Raw genomic sequence first — 22,550 nt, 5'->3', positions numbered from 1 at the left:
TGCATACATAAGACTGTTGTTGGCACTCCGTCGCTTACGACGTCGAGGGTTCCAGTTGATCCGATCAACGGAACAGCCTGCTCGTGAAATTAATGTGCAAGTGGCTGAGCACTCCACAGACACATGTACCCTTAACGTAGTTCTCGGCGATATTCAGCATGACACAGAGTGTGACAAGACTGACCCTTTGAATTACAGGCACAACAGAAACAGGAAATAAGATTGAGTGAAAGTTGTGGTGAAAGAGTACAGCAGGGTTCGCCACCATCCCCTGCCGGAGCTTCATGGAGCTTTAGGTGTTTTCGCTCAATAAACACTCACAACGCCCGGTCTGGGAATTGAAACTGCAATCCTATGACCGCGAGTCCACTGCCCTAACCACTGGGCCATTACACACATAAGACTACCTGCACATTTAAATACTTTAAGGACATTAAACAACCTCTACAGTAGCTCTCAACCTAGGGTCTATCTAATTAACTCCCACTTTCATTGACCCATTAGTTGGATCGCTCTACCTATTTGTTTCTGAGTCCTTCTAGTCTCATTCTCCCTTTACCATTACGTTTTAACTACTCTTGCTATACTTACATGATATGCTATATTGAAGGAACTAACCATTCTATCTGTGGTGTTCCCAGTATTATGCAATAGCGATAGCAATGTTATCTAACCTAGAAGTAGCAGCCTGCACACCCTAGCCAGTTCTTTTCCAATTCTACTAGGTATGTATTCCTTACACCAAGATACAGTTTTTTGAGCTGCACTTGTTAAATTATAGATAGAATACACTATCCAAACCTCTTACTTGCGACTATTGTCTGGAGTTGCTTTACCTGATTCACATAAAGGTGATTATACTATCTAATTAAATAATATCAATGCCACTTGTATAACATTCCACATAGTTAATCATTAGACTACTTCCTACAACTAGCTTTCTTTGATATCCGATCTGCTATTTCCTCTAACTCCATATAAGGTGTAATTCATTATATAACTCCATCCTTCTTTAAACTCCTTATTGAGAGGAAATACTCTACTTTAACTAAAACTTCAATTCTATAAAAGTGAGATCTTATTATTAGATTGCCTTTGTACACTCCCCCAAGTGGTGCTTGAGAAATCTGCTCCCATGACCCTTCCAAGATTACGCGGGCAAAAAAGATGAGATGGGATGAGATAGGAATGGTTGTATGGTAAGAAGCTTGCTTCCCAACCACATGGTTCCGGGTTCAGACCCACAGCATGGCACCTGGGGCAAGCATCTTCTATTATAACCTTGGGTCGACCAAAACCTTGTGAGTAGATTTGGTAGATAGAAACTGAAAGAAGCCCATCGTGTGTGTGTGTCTGTGTTTGCCCTCCTGCCATCACTTGACAACTGGTGTTGGTGTGTTTATGTCCCCAAAACTTATCAGTTCAGCAAAAGAGACTGATAGAATAAGTACTAGGCTTACAAAGAATAAGTCCTGGGGTTGATTTCTTCAATTAAAGGCGGTGCTCCAGCATGGCTGCAGTCAAATGACTGAAACAAGTAAAAGAATAAAAGAATATGTATATATATATATATATATATATATATATATATATATATATATATATATATATATATATATGCACCCAGAGCATGATGGATTTTATCATTCAGGTTTCAGCTCTTTCAGTACTCTCTGAGGATGTGTTCTGTGGGATTATGCATACAGTGGTTGTAAGTTGTATATATGAGTTGCATTTATAGTGTGACATCATTAATTTATCACTGAATACAGAAACATATGTAACAGATGAAATACAGGAATGTCAAGTTCATATATATATATATAAATAGTTTTAGAGAAAAGAACCAAAGTTCATGAACTCATCCATGAAAATCCAGTCACATATAAAAAAATAATAAGTAAATATATTTTATTTTCTATTTGAAAACTTGGTTATGAAAAACATGTAGTTGTTTTATTATTATTTTATGCTTTTTACTGTGTATTATATTATACTTATTTATCGTGCATTTACTTATTAATTTTTCTATATGTGACTGTGGCTTTTCATGGATAAGTTCATGAACTTTGGTTCTTTTCTCTAAAACTATATATTTATATATTTTATACTGTGAAACTTAATTTAATTTAAATTTTTGATAAATTAAATTTAATTGAGTTTTTACCTGTAAATTTGGATTTTTATCCCTAATATTATTATTATTATTATTATTATTATTATTATTATTATATATATATATATATATATATATAAATTAAAAGAGTCTTGAAAGCAGAAGAATAGCTGTGAAGACAGCTTTATAAAGTCAGGGAAAAGGTGACAGCTCCATTCATTCATTGATTTGCACACTTAGACTCCTTGCTGTTGTAGAGGCTTTATCTCTCTTCTGTCCTGACAATGTTTCATCATGCCTTGTGCCACATTCCTGTGACAACCTCTGCTTGCCAGCATGCCATGCAGTGGAAGCTCACAGTCTTTTGCTGCCCTGTTGACTGATGTCATCCTGGGAATGTTGTTGCTTGTGCTCGTGCCTTCCACAATCAATCACTTGTTTGTCTTTTTCTGTTGATCACGGAAGGCTGGTTGAATGCTCTGTACCATTGAGCTAAGTGACCTCTGACAACAGAGCCCATCTTTTATAACACTCAGTAAAAGTTAAATGATAACAACAATGATAATTACGAATATCCAGTAGTGTACGAGTAATGCCCTATACTTCATTATATCATATCACACTTATTTTATGCAAAAATGCTTGTCACATTTATCATTTACTTATATGCATAGATACGTTCTTCTGTTCAATATGCAAAGAGATATAGTGTATACAGTGCCAACAAACTAAACAAACTCCTATTTTGTAACCATCAGCATAGATGTAAAGCCCTGTTTTTATCATATAATATATGAGACATGTTGATAGAGCTTCACAGGTATGCATTTTCGGTATGTGTATGTCTTTGTGTATGCAAAAATCCTCTGCATTATAGGAATATTGTGTTCTTGAAAAATGTGCCATAATGCAAAATCCTGTATTGTGAAATTCATTTCCTCAGCGAATTTTCTGTTATAAAATAACAATGTGTTCTGATATATGTTTTCAAAAACCAAGCAAAAACAACTACTTTTATGTATGAAAATAGCAATTTCTAAACATACATTGTACAAAATATGTACATAAAAATATTCAAAGTGAAATATGTTAAGGAATAAATAAGAATTGTAATATACTAGGAAATATTAAGGTGGTGAGCTAACAGAATTGTTAGCAAGCTGGGCAAAATGCTTAGAGACACTTTGTCTTTCTACTGAGGTCGATTTTATCTTACATCCTTTCTGGGTTGATAGAATAAATAGCTGTTGAACACTGAAGTTGATGTAACTGACTCAATCCCTCCCCTGAAATTACCGGCCTTGTGCCATAATTTGAAATCAGTATAATAAGGTACATTCTAATGACAAAAGATACATTACCTTCTATCATGATACATTACCTTCTATCATGGAGTTCATCATCTTAAACCTCTGCCTGAGGCTTGTGCAAAATTGATGTTTTTTGGTGTATCATCTCTTTGCACAGCTCAGTGTAGAAACAGAGCTCAACGTAAATACTTCTTGGAATTTTCACATGACATTCACAATTAGGATCATTATCAGCAAAAACTTGCAGACGTTCCTCTATTAGTGCCAACCCTTTAATGATACTCTTTGCAGTCAATTTTTGTGGAGTTGGTGGAATTTCCATATTTACATTTGTATTTTCATCTTTCTCTGGTTTTAACAACACTACATCATTCTCTTTAAGAGTGTTCCATCTTTGGACTTCTTTCTTTCAGCACCATTTCGAGCGTGGCCTTTACCAGTAAGACATCCAAGCGAGATCGTTGCCAGTGCCGATGGACTGGCTCCTGTGCAGGTGGCACGTAAAATACACCATTTTGAACGTGGCCGTTGCCAGTACCCGCCAGACTGGCCCACGTGCTGGTGGCATGTAAAAGCACCCACTACACTCTCGGAGTGGTTGGCATTAGGAAGGGCATCCAGCTGTAGAAACTCTGCCAAATCAGATTGGAGCCTGGTGTCGCCTCCTGGTCCACCAGTCCTCAGTCAAATTGTCCAACCCATGCTAGCATGGAAAGCAGACGTTAAACGACGACGATGATGATGATGATGAACACCTCAAATGTAAGATCTCTTCCTTGAAGATAGAGGTTCATCTTATCCAACGGTGGAATCAAAGCTACAAACATCATTTTGGACCACTGAGCCCTCAGAAACAGTTGTTGGATTTGTAATACTTTTCTTCAACCCCTTTAATTCTCGATATCATTTCTATTCTGCATAAGTCAGACCTTTTTGTATGTAAACATATACACATTTTTTGTATTTCATGTATTTAATATACTTTATATATTGATCTGCCTAACTAGCTTATCCTTACATTTACTTCTATACTTGCTCAAGTTTAAATCTCGTAAGCACTACTCAGAGTATTCTATACAAAGAATATCTGATCCCCATCTATGAACTATGTATATATATATATATATATATATATCACTGCCATGTAGCATAGTTGTTTGTACACTGGCATCATGCAATCTGCCTTTCACTCTGAGGGAGAGGCCCTTCATTACTAACAGAAGTAGTAGCTCTCTGAACTTTACCTAGCCTATTTTTTTGGAACATCTAACTTGGTCACCCAAGTAACAGAAAGTGTCCGCTGACATATGAGGAAGTCCATTTTTCTGCCACATGTAAAGGCTTCTTTTTCTGTTAGACATCTAGTGATACCACTGCACCTCTTACATGTCCATTGTTGGTATTGGGTGCACAGAGTTTCTCCTGACCCCATTTCTACATATCGAGCAGGGTTATGTGATTTGTCTATTTTCATACTTTGGTCTTTTGCTACATTACTTTTACAATACTTTAGTCTTCACTACATTAACTCTAAGGCACGGTGATCCCAGACTTTGCTTCTATACCTGAAATTTCTTCCTTAGTTCTGGTAGTGATTCAGCAATAAGAACAAGGTCATTGACATAGAGAAGCTCCCAAGGGCAGCCAGTCTTAAATTCCTCAGTTATAGCTTGAAGGCCCATGATAAATAAGAGAGGGATAAGAACTGAACCCTGGTGGACTCCTACTTGTACACTAAACTCCTTGCTATACTTATTGGCGACTCTCACTTTACTAACAGCATCCCTGTACATGGCTTGTACAGGTCTCACCAGCCACTCATCTATCCCTAGCTTCTGCATTACCTACCAGATAAGGAAGTAGGGAATCCTGTCAAAAGTTTCTCCATGTCAACAAAAGCCAGAAATAGAGGTACATTTTTGGCCAAATATTTCTCCTGCAGTTGCTTCACCAGGAGGATAGTATCGGTGGTGCTTTTCTCTAGCACAAATCCAAACTGATTCTTATCTATGCTAACTCTCTTCCTAATTAATTGAATTATGACCCTTTCTGCAACTTTCATCACCTGGTCCAGCAATCTGATGCCTTTGTAGCAGTTGTCTATAATACTGGTACATCAGTCATTGAGTATGACTCCCTTGTGGACAACCTGATTAACTATATGGGTGACCAGATCATCTCCCACTCCACCAGAGATTTTAAGCATCTCAGTTGTGATCCCTGATGGGCCAGAGGTTTTCTCTGTCTTCATCTCCTTAATTACTTTATCTACTAAGCTACTGTTGATTCAAATAGTCAGCCCCTCAGTTGGGTCCACATTAGGCAAGTTCTCCTTCTCCCATGCATTCCCTACATTTAGCAGCCTTTCATAGCAGCACTTCCAAACCTCCTTCTTAGCAGAATCACTACCTACAAGTGAACCATCATCCATACAAACACATTGTCTTGCAATCTGAAAACTCTTCAAGCCCCTGGTCCTCACAATGCAGAACATTGGCAAACTTCCTCTTTTCTGCTTCTCCCCTGGCTAAGTATACCCATCTTCTAGCCTCCATCTGAGCTACCTAATATAGTTCTCTGCTACCACCACTCTTCCAGTCCTTCCATGCCTGTTTCTTTGCTCTAATGGCCTTGTCTACGGCATTGTTCCACCACCACATCACCCTAGATCTAGTTGGACTTTGCACTAACAGCAGATTTGGTCTGTTGCACTCAGCAAGCTGTCCTGCAGGAATTCTCAGTTGCCATCTATATCACAAGTCTGTAGTTCCTCCTCCTTTTCATTAAATTTCTCACTTAGGGTGTTCCTAAATCTCAGACCATACAAAAGATCCTTAAGATTTCCAATCCTTCTTTTCCAGATTGGTCTGCTTCTTAGCATCTTTCTAGCCTAACCTAAAGTCTAAAGTCACTAATGACTAGTCTATGCTGGGGGTTACTTTCTTCATCAGGGAAGGTCTTTGCATTTACGAGCAACCATGTATCTTACTGTCTGTTGAGAATGTAATCAATCTGACTAGTGTGGCCGTCCAGTTGGTAGGTTATCAATTAATGGTGGGATTCCTGAAGTTGGTATTGTAGATCGTTAGGCTATTTGTACCACAGAACTCCAGTACCTTTTCTCCCTCTTCATTTTGGGAATCAATTCCATGGCTCTGGCTCCCATGTACACCATGGAAGATAACTGGCTACTGCCCAACACATCCATTGAAATCACCAGTTTCAAAGATGAGGTGATTGTCATTTGTCTTTGAGACAGCCTGCAGAAGAATATCATAAAAGCAGTCCTTTTGTTCATTCAGCAGACCTGCCTGGTAAGGAATAGGCAGAGATAATTGTTGCTGTACTACTCTGAAAAACAAGGCCAAATTTAAGTACTCTGTTGCACACTCTGACTAAAGTAAAAATTACCTTGTCAACCCATTTCTCTGTGAGAAGAATGCCTACACCACCTACTCTATCACTGTTACCATCCCAGAAGATTTTATACCAGACTTCTGACCGAGACCTTTGGAAATATGCTGTGCGTCAGAAGACCCGGCAAGCCAAGTGAGACCTAATTCCAAGGCCTCTGCCAGGGGTGTAGCCAGCCCACTTATGCGTACCTTCCTCCATGGACACTAAACTCTGCTTGTGAAGACCTGTTGAGGCAAGTGAAATCGAAATAAATTTGACGACTGGCACCCAAGCCAACGTCGTCTCCTTCATTGGACACAAAACTTGGCTTGCGAAGACCTGTTGGGGCAAGCAAAAGCGAAATTGTGATGGTACCTGTGCCCAGCGTCGCCTTCCTGGCACTTGTGCCGGTGGTACGTGTAATGACATTCGAGTGAGATCATTGCCAGTGCTGCTGGACTGGCTCCTGTGCAGGTGGCACGTAAAATACACCATTTTGAGCATGGCCGTTGCCAGTACCGCCTGACTGGCCTTCGTGCCAGTGGCACGTAAAAGCACCCACTACACTCTCGGAGTGGTTGGCGTTAGAAAGGGCATCCAGCTGTAGAAACTCTGCCAGATCAGATTGGAGCCTGGTGCAGCCATCTGGTTCACCAGTCTTCAGTCAAATCGTCCAACCCATGCTAGCATGGAAAGCGGATGTTAAACGATGAGGATGAGGATGAGGATATATATATATGTACACACACACACATAAATATATGTGTCTATGTGTGTGACATAGATATGTATATCAGCAGTTATTCATATTAAAACAAAGCAAGATCAAGTACAAGATGGTTTTTGCTTTCAACTGATAAGAACCTTTTGACTCTGTATAATTCCTCTGTTCCCCTGCTAAGTAGTATCAACATCAGAAATAAAGAGCAAAATGAAAAACATACTATCACTCCCCCACATTCACACAAACAAAACCCGTTTTCTTAATGCAATGACATTGACAAATATAATTGCATTAAAGAATAAAGTTTTGTCTGATTGCATTCACATTGTCATCAATTATAATTTCTAAATGAAAGAAAGAAAAAAAGAAAGAAAGAAAGGAAAAAGGAAAGATAAAACAGTATGCTAAAGTGTCTTACATTACACGAACATTTGTATATTTGTATTTCAGTTTTGATAAAAAATAAATTGTAGTTTATTTCTTTTCTTTCCTTTTTTTTTTTTTTCAATTTTTTTCTCATTTGTCAATTTAGAAACAAACACATTCCTTGTTTGTTTTAGTGCTAGAAAATGTTGAAGCATCTCACAACATTAGTCTTTATTACTTAATATAACAAGCCAACAAACATCTATTCAGATTTAATTTTTACTTTGATTTAACTTCCCCACTACAAACTATTAATAGTTCTCCTGTTCTGATGATTCTTCCTATTTAAGTATCAAATTTAAACAGCTGCTTATTCTCAGACTCGAATACTTTTCTTACAACATTTCCTGTCAAAATATACTGCTTTTGTTTCAATTAATTTTTAAATTAATGAAGAATTTACTAAAATTACTGCCATTATTTAGATAGTATAAAGTGGGGAGCTGGCAAAATTATTAGCACACTGGGCAAGATGCTTAGCAGCATTTTGTCCATCTTTACATTCTGAGTTCAAATTCTACCAAGGATGATTTTGCCTTTCCTCCTTTCGGTGTTGATAAAATAATTACCAGTCGAGCATTGGGATCTATGTAACTGATTAATATCTTCCCCAAAAACTTCAGGCCTTGTGCCGAGAGTAGAAAGGATCATTTAGGTGGTGTTCATGCTGGGCAAAATTTTGTCTGGCTTTATGTTCTGAGTTCAAATTCCACCAAAGTCAATTTTGCCTTTCATCCTTCTGGAGTCGATAAAATAAGTACCAGTTGTGTAAAATAAGTACCGAATTTGCTGACCTTATGTTAAAATTTGAAACCATTATTTAGATTGTGTTTGAAACAAATTAATCTGAAATTTTCAAGGAGGATTTTAATTTAGATCACTTTAAAATGGAAAGATTGTATTAGAGATCCAGGGTGGGCTCAGGCAGGTTGGTATCAAAATGAATCAAAACAGATTAGTATTTCTAGTGAGTTGTTGGTCTCCCTTGCTCATGCATAAATAATCACTGTATCACTTATATCAGCCAGAAATTCGGATGTTGTTATACACCACTGGCCGCAATGCATTTTCATTTCTTCCTTGATTATACCCTTCTTTTCCATTTTGGTCCAAATTGTTAAACTAAATTATCTTCAATTATCTTCCCAATATTGTGAAGGCATTCTGGGTGACTTTTTCTAACCTCCTGGATACACTTGGCAACTGTACAGGTCCACCTGTTGTCTGAGAACATTGCAACATGTCCAGTCCAGCAAAACTTGTGATTTTGGTATTCTGTGATCTGTTCTCAAGTTATCTACCAGTTTTTCTTCAATAGCACTGTTCTACTAGTGCTTTTGTAAGCAAAGTGAGATGTGGGTTACTATGAAGATGGGAGTACACTGATTGGTTACGATGCAAAGAGCCATGGAAAGATCCATGCCAGGAACATAAATGATACCGTGTAGTAATTTACAAATAACAGTTTTGTTAAAAAAGTGAAGAAAGAATGTAGTATTCAAGAGCTGAATATAGCCTCTCTTAATACCTGTAGGTCTGTGATCATACCACTGACATGTTAATACTACAGAGCTAACTTAGTGATGACCAATGTCTGTCAGTTTTAATAAACATTTTTGCTAGTTTAGTGGACTGGAGCAACATGAAGTAAAAAGTCTTGCCCCAAAACACAGTTTACCTCTGAATCAGGAATTGAACCCACAATCTTATGATTGAGAGACCAGTTGCTTAACAACTAAGTCATAAATCTTCTCATTAGCTTAATAGTAATAGTAATAGTTGTTGCTTAGCTTACTTGAGCATAATTCTGATCAAAATCATTCAATTTATTATCAGCTTGTCTTTTTCTACATCCAAGACTATATTTTCTAGTGTCTTTCCTTCTTTTAAGGTGGCAGAGTAGGATTTGCTATTTCCTATTTCAAATGAGATGAATGACCATGTAGAAGCTTCCTCTTTGACTTATTGTTACACTTGTAACAGCCAAGTTTTCTGATTGATGTCCAGCATTGAAAATATATTTTATATAATTTGCATTGTAGATGTATCTTTTAAAAATACTTGCAATTGTTCAATTGTTACAATGTGGTATGTATTTATCATACAATATCACAGGAACAATTATAATATTCCTTTGTTATATATATATATCATTAAATAAACTTCTACACAACTTACTGATAAGCAAAGCATTTTTGATGTAAAATTCAATGGGAAAAACATTTGCAAAATTCCTTTTATATTGATTTCTTCTTGCCTAATTTCACATGATTTTTTCCTGGTGTTTAACTTCAGATCCATAGCAGTCATAAGATCAAAAACATATTCACCGATCCATCTGGTGGTGTAAAGCACCCATGGCGGTGTTACATGAAAGCACCTGTGCAGTGCCACATAAAAACGCCCATGTGATGCTACGTAAAAGCACCCAGCACACACTTCAAAGTGGTTGGTATTACAAAGGGCATCCAGCCACAGAAACCATGCCAAATTAGACTGGAGTCTGGTGCAGCTCCCCAGCTTTGATCAAAACTGTCCAACCAATGCCAGCATGGACAACAGACATTAAATGATGATGATGATGATGATTCGTGACTATATAGTTCATGTAATTTCTGTTTTTAAGAAAACAGGGTATGATTAAGAAATTTGGCTGCTTTTTCTGGCAGAATAAGTGTCTTCATTGACCTGTACATAATTTAATGCAATAGAAAATTTAATTGTTAACCTGAAATTCTTGAGATCTTTCAACAAGCAGTGAAAACTTTTCAGTTATTTATCAGCCTGCAACTATAGCTTTGCAATTCTAACAAGGACCACTGTCTGGATCCTTGAACAAGTATTTTCTATCATTGCTTTGGTTTGACAAAAGCTTAGTGAATGAAGTTTACTACATGGAAATTAAACTGTAAACTACTGAATGGGCTATTCCTGTTCTGGAGCAATGGAATTAATTTGTTACTTAGTTTAACACCACCACCATGCACATGGCTGTTCCATTCATTCACTTATTTTTACATCTGTTTTTACATACTAGCATGGGTTAGATGAGTATGAGGCATTATTTTACTGCCAGATACTCTTCCTTGTTTTTCAAGTAAGGAGTCTCTTATTTCACACATCTTTGAAGGTTGCAAAGCCAATGGATGATTTGTTGACAAGGAAAATGACAACAACGTCACTACTTGTAGCTCATTCATTTGTGGAGAAGTGCAAATTTAAAGAAACATACATGATGGGCTTCTTTCAGTTTCCATTGGCCAAATCTACTCAAAGCTTTGATTGGCCCAGGATTATAGCAGAAGACACATGCCCAAAATGCCACACAGTGTGAACCAGAAACCACATGCTTGGCAAGCAACCATCTTAGCCATCATTTCCATACCTTTTAGTAAGCACTCAAGTTGCAAGTTCTGTACCATTTAGTAGGCAAGTTAAGTATCTAGCTTGAGGGTAATTCACCCTTTCCTTCTAACATCCTAAACATTATTGGCCTTTCTCCTCTAATTAATAACAGGTAAAAATCCTTAATTTGATAAAATAATATATTACACCAGATTTCAAGAAAAATTGTCAATGCAGTATTTTGTTTTTTTCTTTTATTTTTTCTTTTGTAAACAAAGAACATTTAAGTTTGTGTAAACAAAAAATAATTACATTTTGGACACAATCAAAATTTTTTTTAATTTGAAAAGTAATATTCTTTTGAAATTATTTTCCTTTTTCTTTTCTCTTGTTTTACATATGTGATTTTAGAAAAAAAAATATTTTAGAGACAGGAGAAGAGAGAAATGTTAGTTTAATGAAGACAGTTTGATATTTTCAGTTTAAGAAGCACATAGTAAGTGGTCAGTAATTGCAAGATGAGAACATGTATAAGAGATGGGTGGGGTGAAAAACAATAGACAGAATAGTTCATTAGTCTTGGGTAGAATAGGAATGATGACAAAAATAATGGATTAGACTAAGTTGAGGAAAAGCCAAAGAGCTAAATGAATGACTAGGAAAAAACAAAACATCTTAAAGGGTGAACAAAGAGGAAAGAAATAATTTCGAACAGTGGAAGAAGATATGTAAGAAAAGAGATGAAAGATAGATGGGAAGATGGAAAAATAAGAGTGAAAGGAAAAATACATTTTCTTCTTTTTATTATTAATTTCAGAAACATGTTTAGTAAAATATGTGGATTTAACAAATAAATACTGTTCTATTATCATTTGGCATGGGCTGGGATAGGTCAAAGGTTAGATAAAATATATTTACAAAAATAGAAAAGATTTTAGTTCTTGCATCAGAGTAACACATGACAGATACAAGGTATATTTTTTTTCTACTAGTATTTGCTCTATGTGATCCAAACATGAACAGATTGTCTTCTACTTCATTTGTATTTTTCTACCCAAGCCAGGTTTTTTGTAGTAGTAGTAGTAGTAGTGCGGAGTTGTAGTTCAGATTAGACTCCTAGGCATCTAAGCCTTTATTTTTTTAAATAATTAAAAAACACAGTTACTATATGGAGAGTTTGAAAGTGTGACTCTTGTTACAGAACAGAATTCTACATTTTGATTATATATATATGCTGATTATTGATAACAACTTACAAAGAAATAATCAGAGCCCAGTGTATTTTGTCTTTGATATTTATAACACATGGTTTAGAAGCATGGAAGAGAAAATGATATGCTTATATGCATCTACATATCCAGTAGTGTTTCTTTTCAACATACAAAATATTGATTTTGCATTAATATACGTTATGGGATTGACAATGAACCATAAATTAGAGGTAGATGCACTCCAAATAGACATTATGAAATTTTGTCTTCATACCTAGACAATGTCAATGTCATTTATACTTTTAGGTCAATATTTTGTCAGTGAAGCAAAATGGATCCTTAAAGTAAATACATATTTTATGTAACTAAACCAGTTTTAATTCATGGTACTTTTATGAAATTCTATTGATTAAGAAAATTTTTTTTTAACAATTAAATATGAATCTAAGGAATATTACAGATTAATTTCTCCACATCTGTATGTTTGCGTTATAAGACTTCTTTATCTTCTGAGTACATAATTAATCCAGTGAAGGCGCATGGCTTAGTGGTTATGGGCATTTGGCTTACGATCATAAGGTCGTAAGTTCAATTCCCAGCGATGCATTGTGTCCTTGAGCAAGATGATTTATTTCACATTACTCCTGTCTACTCAGCTGGGAAAAATGAGTAGTACCTGTATTTCAAAGGGCCAGCCTTGGCACACTCTGTGTCATGCTGAATCTCCCTGAGAATTACATTAAGGGTACACATATCTGGGGAGTGCGCAGCCACTTGCATGTTAATTTCATGAGCAGGATGTTCTGTTAATCGGATCAATTTGAACCCTTGACATTGTAACTGACAGAGCGCCAGTGACATAACCCATCCATTTCCTTTTCGAAAATTTAACAAAAATATTTAACCTTCTAGCCTAATCACTTTCTCTCATGAAAGTATTAGCTATGTGCCAGTGCCAACCAGTCCCCAGCATTCTCCTTCAGGAGGTAGCATAGTAAACTGAGAGAGGCCTGGCTAAGAGAGATGATGAAAGATGTTGCTGAAGGAAATTGGATGGATGTAGAAGAAATTGCTCAAGATAGAAAATATGTGGTTTGAATTCACAAGAGTCCTATGCATCCACAAGGTACTGGAAGATTAATGCTATACCTTGCTTTAGCATCAAGCTTTATTCATAGTTTACTCATTGTCACAAACCACATATTGTTGTTACATTATAAAGTCAAATTTCAGCATCAAAAATTTTTAGTGAATTCATTAAATTCAGCTGAAAATGCAGAATGCTTTGAGCAACTGAGTCACAGTAAGCAAACACAGATATGCAACACATAAGAAATGACTAACAAATTACAATCTAATTAGATAATTAGAGAACAGAAAAAAAAAAAAATGAAAAAAAAATCAACAATATTTTTGGATAAATAAGAATTGTCTCACCTCCCAAAAACCCAAGCATTTTTTTTTTCATTAACATTATAGTGCAACCATTTTTGGAGCACTGTCATTAGTTTATATATATGTATATATATATAATAAAACAGAATCTGAAGAGACTGGTATTGATCTCTGTTGACGAGATTTGTATTATTTAGTAAAATCAGGAAAAATAGTACAGTTAACTTACTATGGGGAGTGGAAAATCCAATGTTTCAGACAGAGTCCTTCTTCAGGCAAAAGTTGACAGAAGAGATGAAATTAAAGAGCGACAGCAGTATTTTACATATACATATATTATATATATATATATATATATATATACATACACGCACACATACATATACTTATATACACATACATATATACACGTCTTACACACACACACACATATATATATTATACATATATATGAAGTTACTGCATTATTTCATGTTTCTATGGATGTTTAGATTTTTCATAGATATTTAATTTAACCTGCTGGGAGTGTGTCTGTGTGTGACAGTCATCTACCATAACAAAAGCAGATTTAAAGTGTTCATGATAGGTCACAAATAACAAACTACATGGAGTCATGCCATTACATTATGTAGGTGGGTTGGGTTTTGGAATGTTGGGGAGATTTTTTTTAAATGTGATCAATTAATTTTAATTTGAAGGGAATAACCAGATTATATAAGAAGATTTAGAAATAATGAAAAATAAAGTACGTACACACATTCACTCTGTGTAATTTTGTATTTTTTTTTTAATCTCATAATTCCAGTCACATACTTAGAAAGTTCGAAAGTAGCAAAAAAAAACAAAACTTAAAGGAAAATCAGTCGTTGGTTTTTTTCCTAGGTGGACGGAAAATAGTGCCAACAATAAAAAATACTATAATAGTTATATGTCCAATAAAGTATATGGATGACCAGTAACGAACTGTATCGTGCCAAGAAAGTAAAAGGAAGCCCATGCAATTGTAATCAAATCCTCGCATTCGAAAAAACCAGCACACGTGGTCAAATAGTTTTTGTTTTATTGTAGGTTCTTCATCTCTAAATGCTGCTATCATAACTCTTTCAGCCATCAGGATTGGAGGTACTGTGAGGAAGCTCATGTAATATCCTGGGTCGACGCCATGCCAGTAAGCACTAACAGCCATTGTCAGAAATACCCTGAAACGGGAAAAAAAAATTATAATGATTAATTACTACTGTTTTCCTTATTCTGCTTGCTGGCAGAATCATTACAACAGCAGACAAAAATGCTTTGTGAAATGTTTGCCAGCTCTTTATGTTCATAGTTCAAATCCCACTGAGGTCAACTTTGCCTTTCATCCTTTCTTTATTAGGGTAAAGGAAGGCAGCGAGCTAGCAGAATTGCTAGCATGCTGGGCAAAATGCTTAGCAGTATTTTGCCTGTCTTTATGTTCTGAGTTCAAATTCCACCAAGGTTGACTTTGCCTTTCATCCTTTCGGTGTTGATAAATTAAGTACAAGTGAAACCCTGGGTGAATGTAATTGACTAGTCCCCTCCCACAAGGGTGTTCAAGAAGTGCTGACAATAGTACCAGATATTTCAGTGATTAATTTTTTCCCCTTTCAGTTCTGGGTTTGAACTCTCACGTATTTCCATCTCTTTCAATATCAATAGAATTAGTACCAGTGATATACTGTGTGATTCAGTTCAATCAACAATACTCTTTCCTTATAAATTTATCAGGAGCTTATGTTAATGTATGAAACTGTTGTTATGCTTATTATTTTTATTAGGTTGTTGTTGGTGAAGGTGGTGAGCTGGCAGAATTGTTAGCATGCTGGGCAAAATGCTTAGCAGCATTTCGTTCGTCCTTATAGTCTGAGTTCAAATTCCACCAAGGTTGACTTTGCCTTTCATCCTTTCGGGGGTCAATGAAATAAGTACCAGTTATGTACTGGGGTTGATGTAATTGACTAGTCCCCTCCCCTAAATTTCAGGCCTTGTGCTTATAGCAGAAAGGCTTATGTTGTTGGTGGCTTCCAGAAAATGAAGTTTGCAAAGGTTGCTTTGGTTCCTGACGAGAAAATTAGTGAGTACATCACTAATTATTTTACAAAAAGCCAAACCACATTTGATGGCATAAAAGACACATGGGCATGGTCTCTGGTAGTTTTGAAGAAGTACATGGAATCCATGATCTTAGTGAATGAAACACTGGAAAGATTAAATCTCTGACAATAATATATCTATTCCTATTTATTCTTAATATGTTCTGGAAGATTCTAATGTGAACACCTGATTGCTGTTTGCTTTTCACTATGTTTGAATTTGCCTGAATGTGTTAAGAATGAATCGATACATTATTCTTTGGATTCTTGCTGTTCTGTGTGCACTCCATGAATTACTAAAATTCTGGATTTATACCTTTTACCTGTTTTTTACTTTTTTGTAAAGAACATTTTCATTCTCCCTCTTCTTGAAAATTTGCCAAGCAATGAAAGCCGGTTAGAAATCCTTTTTACACATCTATATTAAAATATGCTTTCAGTTTAGCATTCTGCCTTATTATTATTTTTCATTTTCCTATTATTTCTCCACGTGCGGTTAACACAACCCCACTATTTACTGACTTATATATATATATATACACACACATATATACACAAAAGGCTTTTTCAGTTTCTGTCTACCAAATCCACCCATAAGTCTTTATGTATAACTTACCTAAAAGATTTCATTGGCACTCTACGGTAGACTATATTGGCCAGCCAATACTGCACTGACTTATTCCAGCTGCGCAATGCTTCTTTGGTGGTAGGTGCCATTTCACAACCCCAGATGTAGAGGTTATTTACAGCTTCAAAGTTATAACTAGCTGTTTTCTTTGGGAAAGATTTCCTAAAAATAGAATCAGAATATTTTTCATTTAATCAATAGTAATGTCAGCATTCTATCATGGGTATTTAAGAAGAATTAACAAGTGTAGGTTGGATAACAAAAGGTTAGTATTAATATAACTGATGCCAGTATTTTTAGATTTTTTGCAAACAACTTGCAGATGCAAGTACTACCAGCTTATGGGATCATCAGGAGAAAATGCACACTGTTTTGGAGCCTTCCTATCAACAGCATTATTGTGCACTGGCCCCCTCACTGAAATGAGGCCCTGCTTGCTAGATCAACTGGTTACTAGGTTTCACTCAATCTTTATCTAGCCATTGCATATGGGCCATTTTTACATCTAGTGGACTATGCCAGACTAACAGTCCACAGAGGATTACCGTTATACTTGAAGAGCCCAACATATGATATCAATGCAGACAATTAAGCAACCAGAATAGTGTACTAGGTGAAGTTCTGCTTTAGGATATTTGGTTTGCCAGTTGAAGAAACACTTCAATATTGGAATTAGCATTCTAGATGAAATCATTTCATCTTTATAGCTGTGTATTTAGTCTATCTTAAGATTTCTGACTTGAAAAATATGATTGTAATTTGAAAGACAATACAAGGTGTATTGAGGGAAATTTGGGTGTCACATTAACATGACAGAGATTATGGGGAAGCCGACTTTCTAGTCTATTTATATTGATGATTAAGGATAGGAGAGAGAGAGAGAGACAGAGAGAGAAAGAGAGAGACTACGTGATATACTAATGCCAAATTAAACCTATTTATTTTAAGTACAAAATCCCCAAAACTCGAAGACAAATTGGAAATTCTAGTCAGAATATACTCTATAACGTTTATTGAATAGGTAAACAGAATAATATTATACTTACACTTTATGGAGTGCTTTCAGGTCAGAAGGTCCCTGACCACATTTTGGTAAGGAGCTGGCAGGATATGCCCCGTATGCTCCCATCATGCAGGAACATTCTGCTAGGATCCAGGCAATGTAGAGACGCCAGCGGAAGACACAAAATATTGGCATCATGTAGAAAAGTCGGAACCATAATGGCTTCTCATAGAAATCATCGGTTTTTACATACTGGAAAAAAAATATATATATAAAAATTTTACTACATTACATGTGAGGATTCTTGAATTCTTTTCCTAAAATTTCTTTATAATAATAGAGTTAAAAACACTGTGTAAGAAATCTTCATTTTTATTGTCTTTGGTCATTAAGTGTTATTTCTTACTTGCTTCGATCTAAAAATGAAAGGAACTGACAACTATTCCCTTCAAACTTTGCTTTTGTGACCTGGACATCATTGTTTTGAAACTGACCTATTTTACCATTACATTTCACACATATTCAGTGCTAAGTTACTGGAGCAGAAATATCGTTATAGCAAATATTCTGCTCAATAACACAGATCTACTTGTCAGTTGCTTGACCTTAATCACTTGAGCATGTCCCTTAGTGGATGACAATATGTGCATCTCTGATCATGAACAGGAGTAGTGGGAGAGCATCATAGACACTAAGCGGGATTCTTTGGAGTTTGAATAAATGTAACAAAAGCAAAGTCTGAAGGAAATATTAGCAATTTTTCATACTTTCTACAGCTAAGCAAATAGGAAATAACAGTTACTACCCAAGGACAAACATTGTCCTGAAACAAGTAAAAGAATAAAAAAATAATCCAGTTGATGATAAGTTAGAAGATGGGTGAGAAAACACAATGATGTTGTGCAATGGATTCAGTTTAAAAACCAGAGTATATCTCATAGTCAATGATTACACTGCCTTGGTAAAGGTTATAGAACAGAGGGTGAGAGGACATAATGCTTTTGCACTGGAGAGAAAAGTACATTTTTCTTGGCTCCCAACATTATTTTCTTCTACCATTTTCTTCTCTTCTAATTATTCTATTCTCCTATTTACTTCTCTTCTATTATTTTATTTCCTTGATAAAATTTCTCCTAGGAATTACGCATTACAATTTGTGTTGGCTTAACGGCCCTTAATGTTTGTCTTTGTCGATTGTTTACTCTATATGTCCACACTGTCGTTGTTCGTTCGTGTGAAGCTCTAACTCTGTTTTTAAAATTTCTGGATGCTGCTGTCTTATGAAGTTCCCAATATTGTTGTTAAAAGCACGAAATAGGAGTAATAAACAGTCCGACAACTGATGAGGCGTTATGTTCTTTTAGTATTTTGTCCTGTACTTTTCTCTCATGTGTTTACATATTTTGCACCCGCTGGTGATGTCCTGTACATAATGTGTAGTTTTCATTTTATTTATTCATAATCGAACGCTATGCAGCCTTGACCACAGTAAAATCTTATATATATATATATATATATATATATATATATATGTATATATATATATATATATATATATATATATATATAAATACATACACATATATATATAAACATGTATGTATATATATATGTGTGTATATACACACACACACACAGATGTATATATATATATATATATATATATATATATATATATATATATATATATATAAATGTGTATGTGTGTATATATACAAAACATAGGAATGTTGCATTCAAATCTAATGCATTACAATTTTTACACGAAAGAAAAGAGATAACAGTGAAGGTGAAGAAATACAACAGAAGTAGAAAGCTATTCTAAAGTAATCTGAAATCGCTTTATGAATGGCCACACAATGCTAATTCCAGCTTCTGAAGATTATAGCCACTAGTTAGGTTATGCACTGAAGTAGAAAAATCTGAAATGATGTACAGTGAAAAGCAAAATACAAGCCTAATTGGAGAATGGCAAAATGCGAATAAATAAAATGCTTTCTATTACATAAGCCAGCATATGTGTCGACCTCATGATTTCCAGCTGTTCTACACTTCTAAACATTCAATGTACACATACTGTATAGATAATTCAAGTTTCTGAAATTCTTTCATAAGGCTGCCACACACACACACAGATACACACAAACATATACACATAGATATATGTATATATACATATATACACATTGATATATATATATATAGATGTACATACACACACACATATACATATGTACATAAATATTTATATACACACACACACACACATATATATATAAGAAAAGAAATGGAGCAACAATAACTCATAATTTTTTATATGTATCTATATATATATACACACACACACATACATATTGAGTGTGTTTGTGTAATCATCTTTGAGGTTGTATTTACAGAGAAAGGGAGAGAGAAATTGGCCAATTTAGAATGCATTACAGCATAAAAAAAATAATAAAACAAAATAAAACAACCAGAAAGAAATATTAAATGTACTCCTTGCTCTGCATGTGCAAATATAAATATGCAGAGTTAAAATTTGAGGATTGTGAAATATCAGACTTGAGGAAGGATATGAAACAGGCAATCAACATAAATACCTTATGACGCGAATTGGAAAAATACAAAACAAATTATGAAGAAGTCCTCTCTTCCATTCTATAGACTAGAAAATGTAATGGTTGCAGGCATCAAATGAATTACATTGGGTGAGTTCCAGTTGGACTCTATCCACACATAATTTCAGCTAACTTTCTTAAGTCATTTAATTCTTTTAAATTCTTAAAACTATTTTCTCTTGAAGCTTTCATAACAAAACAACAACATCAATGAAAATCAGCTTTAAATTCACTGTTAAGTAATGAGACTGGGTTGTGATCTTTCAATTGATATAATCTTAATGTGCCACAATTTATCCAGATATAAATAGAAGACGAAAAAAACAAAAACAAAAAAACAAGGCTGTGTGGTAAGAAGCTTGCTTCCCAACCACATGGTTCCTAGTTCAGTCCCACTGTATGGCACCTTAGGCAAGTGTTTTCTGCTATAGCTTCAGGCTGACCAAAGCCTCTTGTGAGTAGATTTGGTAGACAGAAACTGAAAGAAGCCCAGCATTGATATATATATATATATATATATATATATATATATATATATATATATATATATATATTTATGTGCATGTCTTTGTTGTCAGTGTTTGTCCCCACCCATCGATTGACAACTGGGTTTGGTGTGTTTACATTCTCATAACTTAGCAGTTTGGCAAAAGAGACTGATAGAATAAGTACCAGGCTTACAACTAATAAGTCCTGGGGTCTATTTCATAAACTCCAGCAAAACCACAGTCAAATAATTGAAATAAAGGAATAAAGTTAAAGCACAATAAAGAACAAAAAAACAACTGGTGTTTCAATATTATAAATATGATGGTGATAGACTCACATATTGCTTTCGATGAAAGCTCATAGAATTGGTATCTGAAGAGGCTGAATATGTTACAGACACGTTTACCTATAACAGGCCTTTTCAGGTTAGAACTGGCATGACACAAAGTTGGGCTTTTAAATTATAGGTAAAAATCTGACAGGCTTCTGTACAGTTTCCATCTCCCCAAATTCTCTCACAAGGCTTGGGTTGGTCTAAGTCTATGGCAAGTGCATTTGCCCAATAGACTACACAGCGGGTTCACATCTGGGGACCTCGTGGTTGTGTAACATACTTCATAACTACCCAGTCATGTTTGCATCCACACTATTGATATAAGTGGAAGGTCAAATGGTAGAATTAGTGGTGTGTCAGATAAAATGCTATGCAGAATTTAGTGTTGTTTGGTGTTAAAAGCCAGTGATGGTCAAATGTGCCTATTAACCCTTCTGGGAATCAATAAAATAAATACCAGTCAAGTACTGAAGGGTTGATATCAACTATGTACCCTGCCCTCTAAAGTTTTGGGCATTGTGCATATGCTAGAAATCAATATAATAGATATGAGACAGGGCAATGGATAGGTAGACTCAGTAGAGGGGTAAATAAAATGTCATGAGCTATCTAGTTACAGCTCTTTTCATTCTGAGTTTAATCTCTATTAGTGTTAACTTTACTTATCGCTCTTCTAGATCAGGGGTTCTCAACCATTTTTTATGTATGGACCCCTTGGATTACCATTTTATTCTCTTGGAACCATTTGATATTTAAAAACTAGTTTTAAAGATACTTCTTTCAAAATTCCTATTTTGTTTTTCACACATTAACTTGTGCAGGTTTAAAAATGTAAAATGTTAGAGAAAGAAACCTAGCAGATTTTTCCAATACATAGACCTAAAACAAAATTTTTTCAGGGGCCCTTAAAATACTATTGTGGATCTCCAATTTACTATTTTGTTGTGCTGACTCCCAAAAATCTGATATGGACTCTGGTTGAGAACCACTGCTCTAGATAAATGAATAACCAGGTTTGATTAATAAACACCAGTCAAACACTATGGTGAATATCATTGCTGAGACTCCCATCATGTCTAAAATGAGCTTTTGTCTGCTACAAAATCAATATTAAGGACATGAGAGAGAAGATGTGTTTATCTATGAAAGGCTTGGTTGTTGTTTAACCCAGGTCAGTTCCATTCAAGTAGACTTGTCATCAGCGCATTCCAGTCATGACCATTCCTTTTTATTTTCAGACAATGTATCCAGGACTATATGATCCTACATATCCACTTTTATTTTACTAGAAGGTTGGTTTGAGGGGAATTTTGCTGCTGTTTCTAGCAGGTGCCAGTGCCACTTAAAAAGTACCCAGTACACTTATTTAAGTGGTTGGCGTTAGGAAGGGCATCCAGCCATAGACACAACAGACAGTTGGAGTCTGGACAGCTCCCTGGTAGCCAGT

At 35.4% G+C, this 22,550-nt stretch overlaps 1 protein-coding gene across 1 annotated transcript in view; it reads right to left on the bottom strand.

Moving 5' to 3' along the window:
- Positions 1 to 11,556: 11,556 nt before the first annotated feature.
- Positions 11,557 to 22,550, bottom strand: part of LOC106877275 (membrane-bound acylglycerophosphatidylinositol O-acyltransferase mboat7) — a 109,345-nt gene continuing 98,351 nt past the window's right edge. Inside the window, exons 5-7 of the mRNA XM_014926141.3 lie at positions 17,709 to 17,917; positions 16,651 to 16,824; positions 11,557 to 15,122 (exon numbers count right to left, since the gene is read on the bottom strand). Coding sequence (XP_014781627.1) covers positions 14,783 to 15,122; positions 16,651 to 16,824; positions 17,709 to 17,917 — 723 coding nt within the window. The 3' untranslated portion in view covers positions 11,557 to 14,782. The remainder of the gene's footprint in view (positions 15,123 to 16,650; positions 16,825 to 17,708; positions 17,918 to 22,550) is intronic.

The sequence above is a fragment of the Octopus bimaculoides genome, chromosome 2 (genome assembly GCF_046866305.1).
Source record: "Octopus bimaculoides isolate indiv1 chromosome 2, ASM4686630v1, whole genome shotgun sequence".
NCBI classification, from domain to species: domain Eukaryota; kingdom Metazoa; phylum Mollusca; class Cephalopoda; order Octopoda; family Octopodidae; genus Octopus; species Octopus bimaculoides.
The sequence above is the reverse complement of the archived record's forward strand: the minus strand, read 5'-3'. Positions and strand labels throughout refer to the sequence as shown.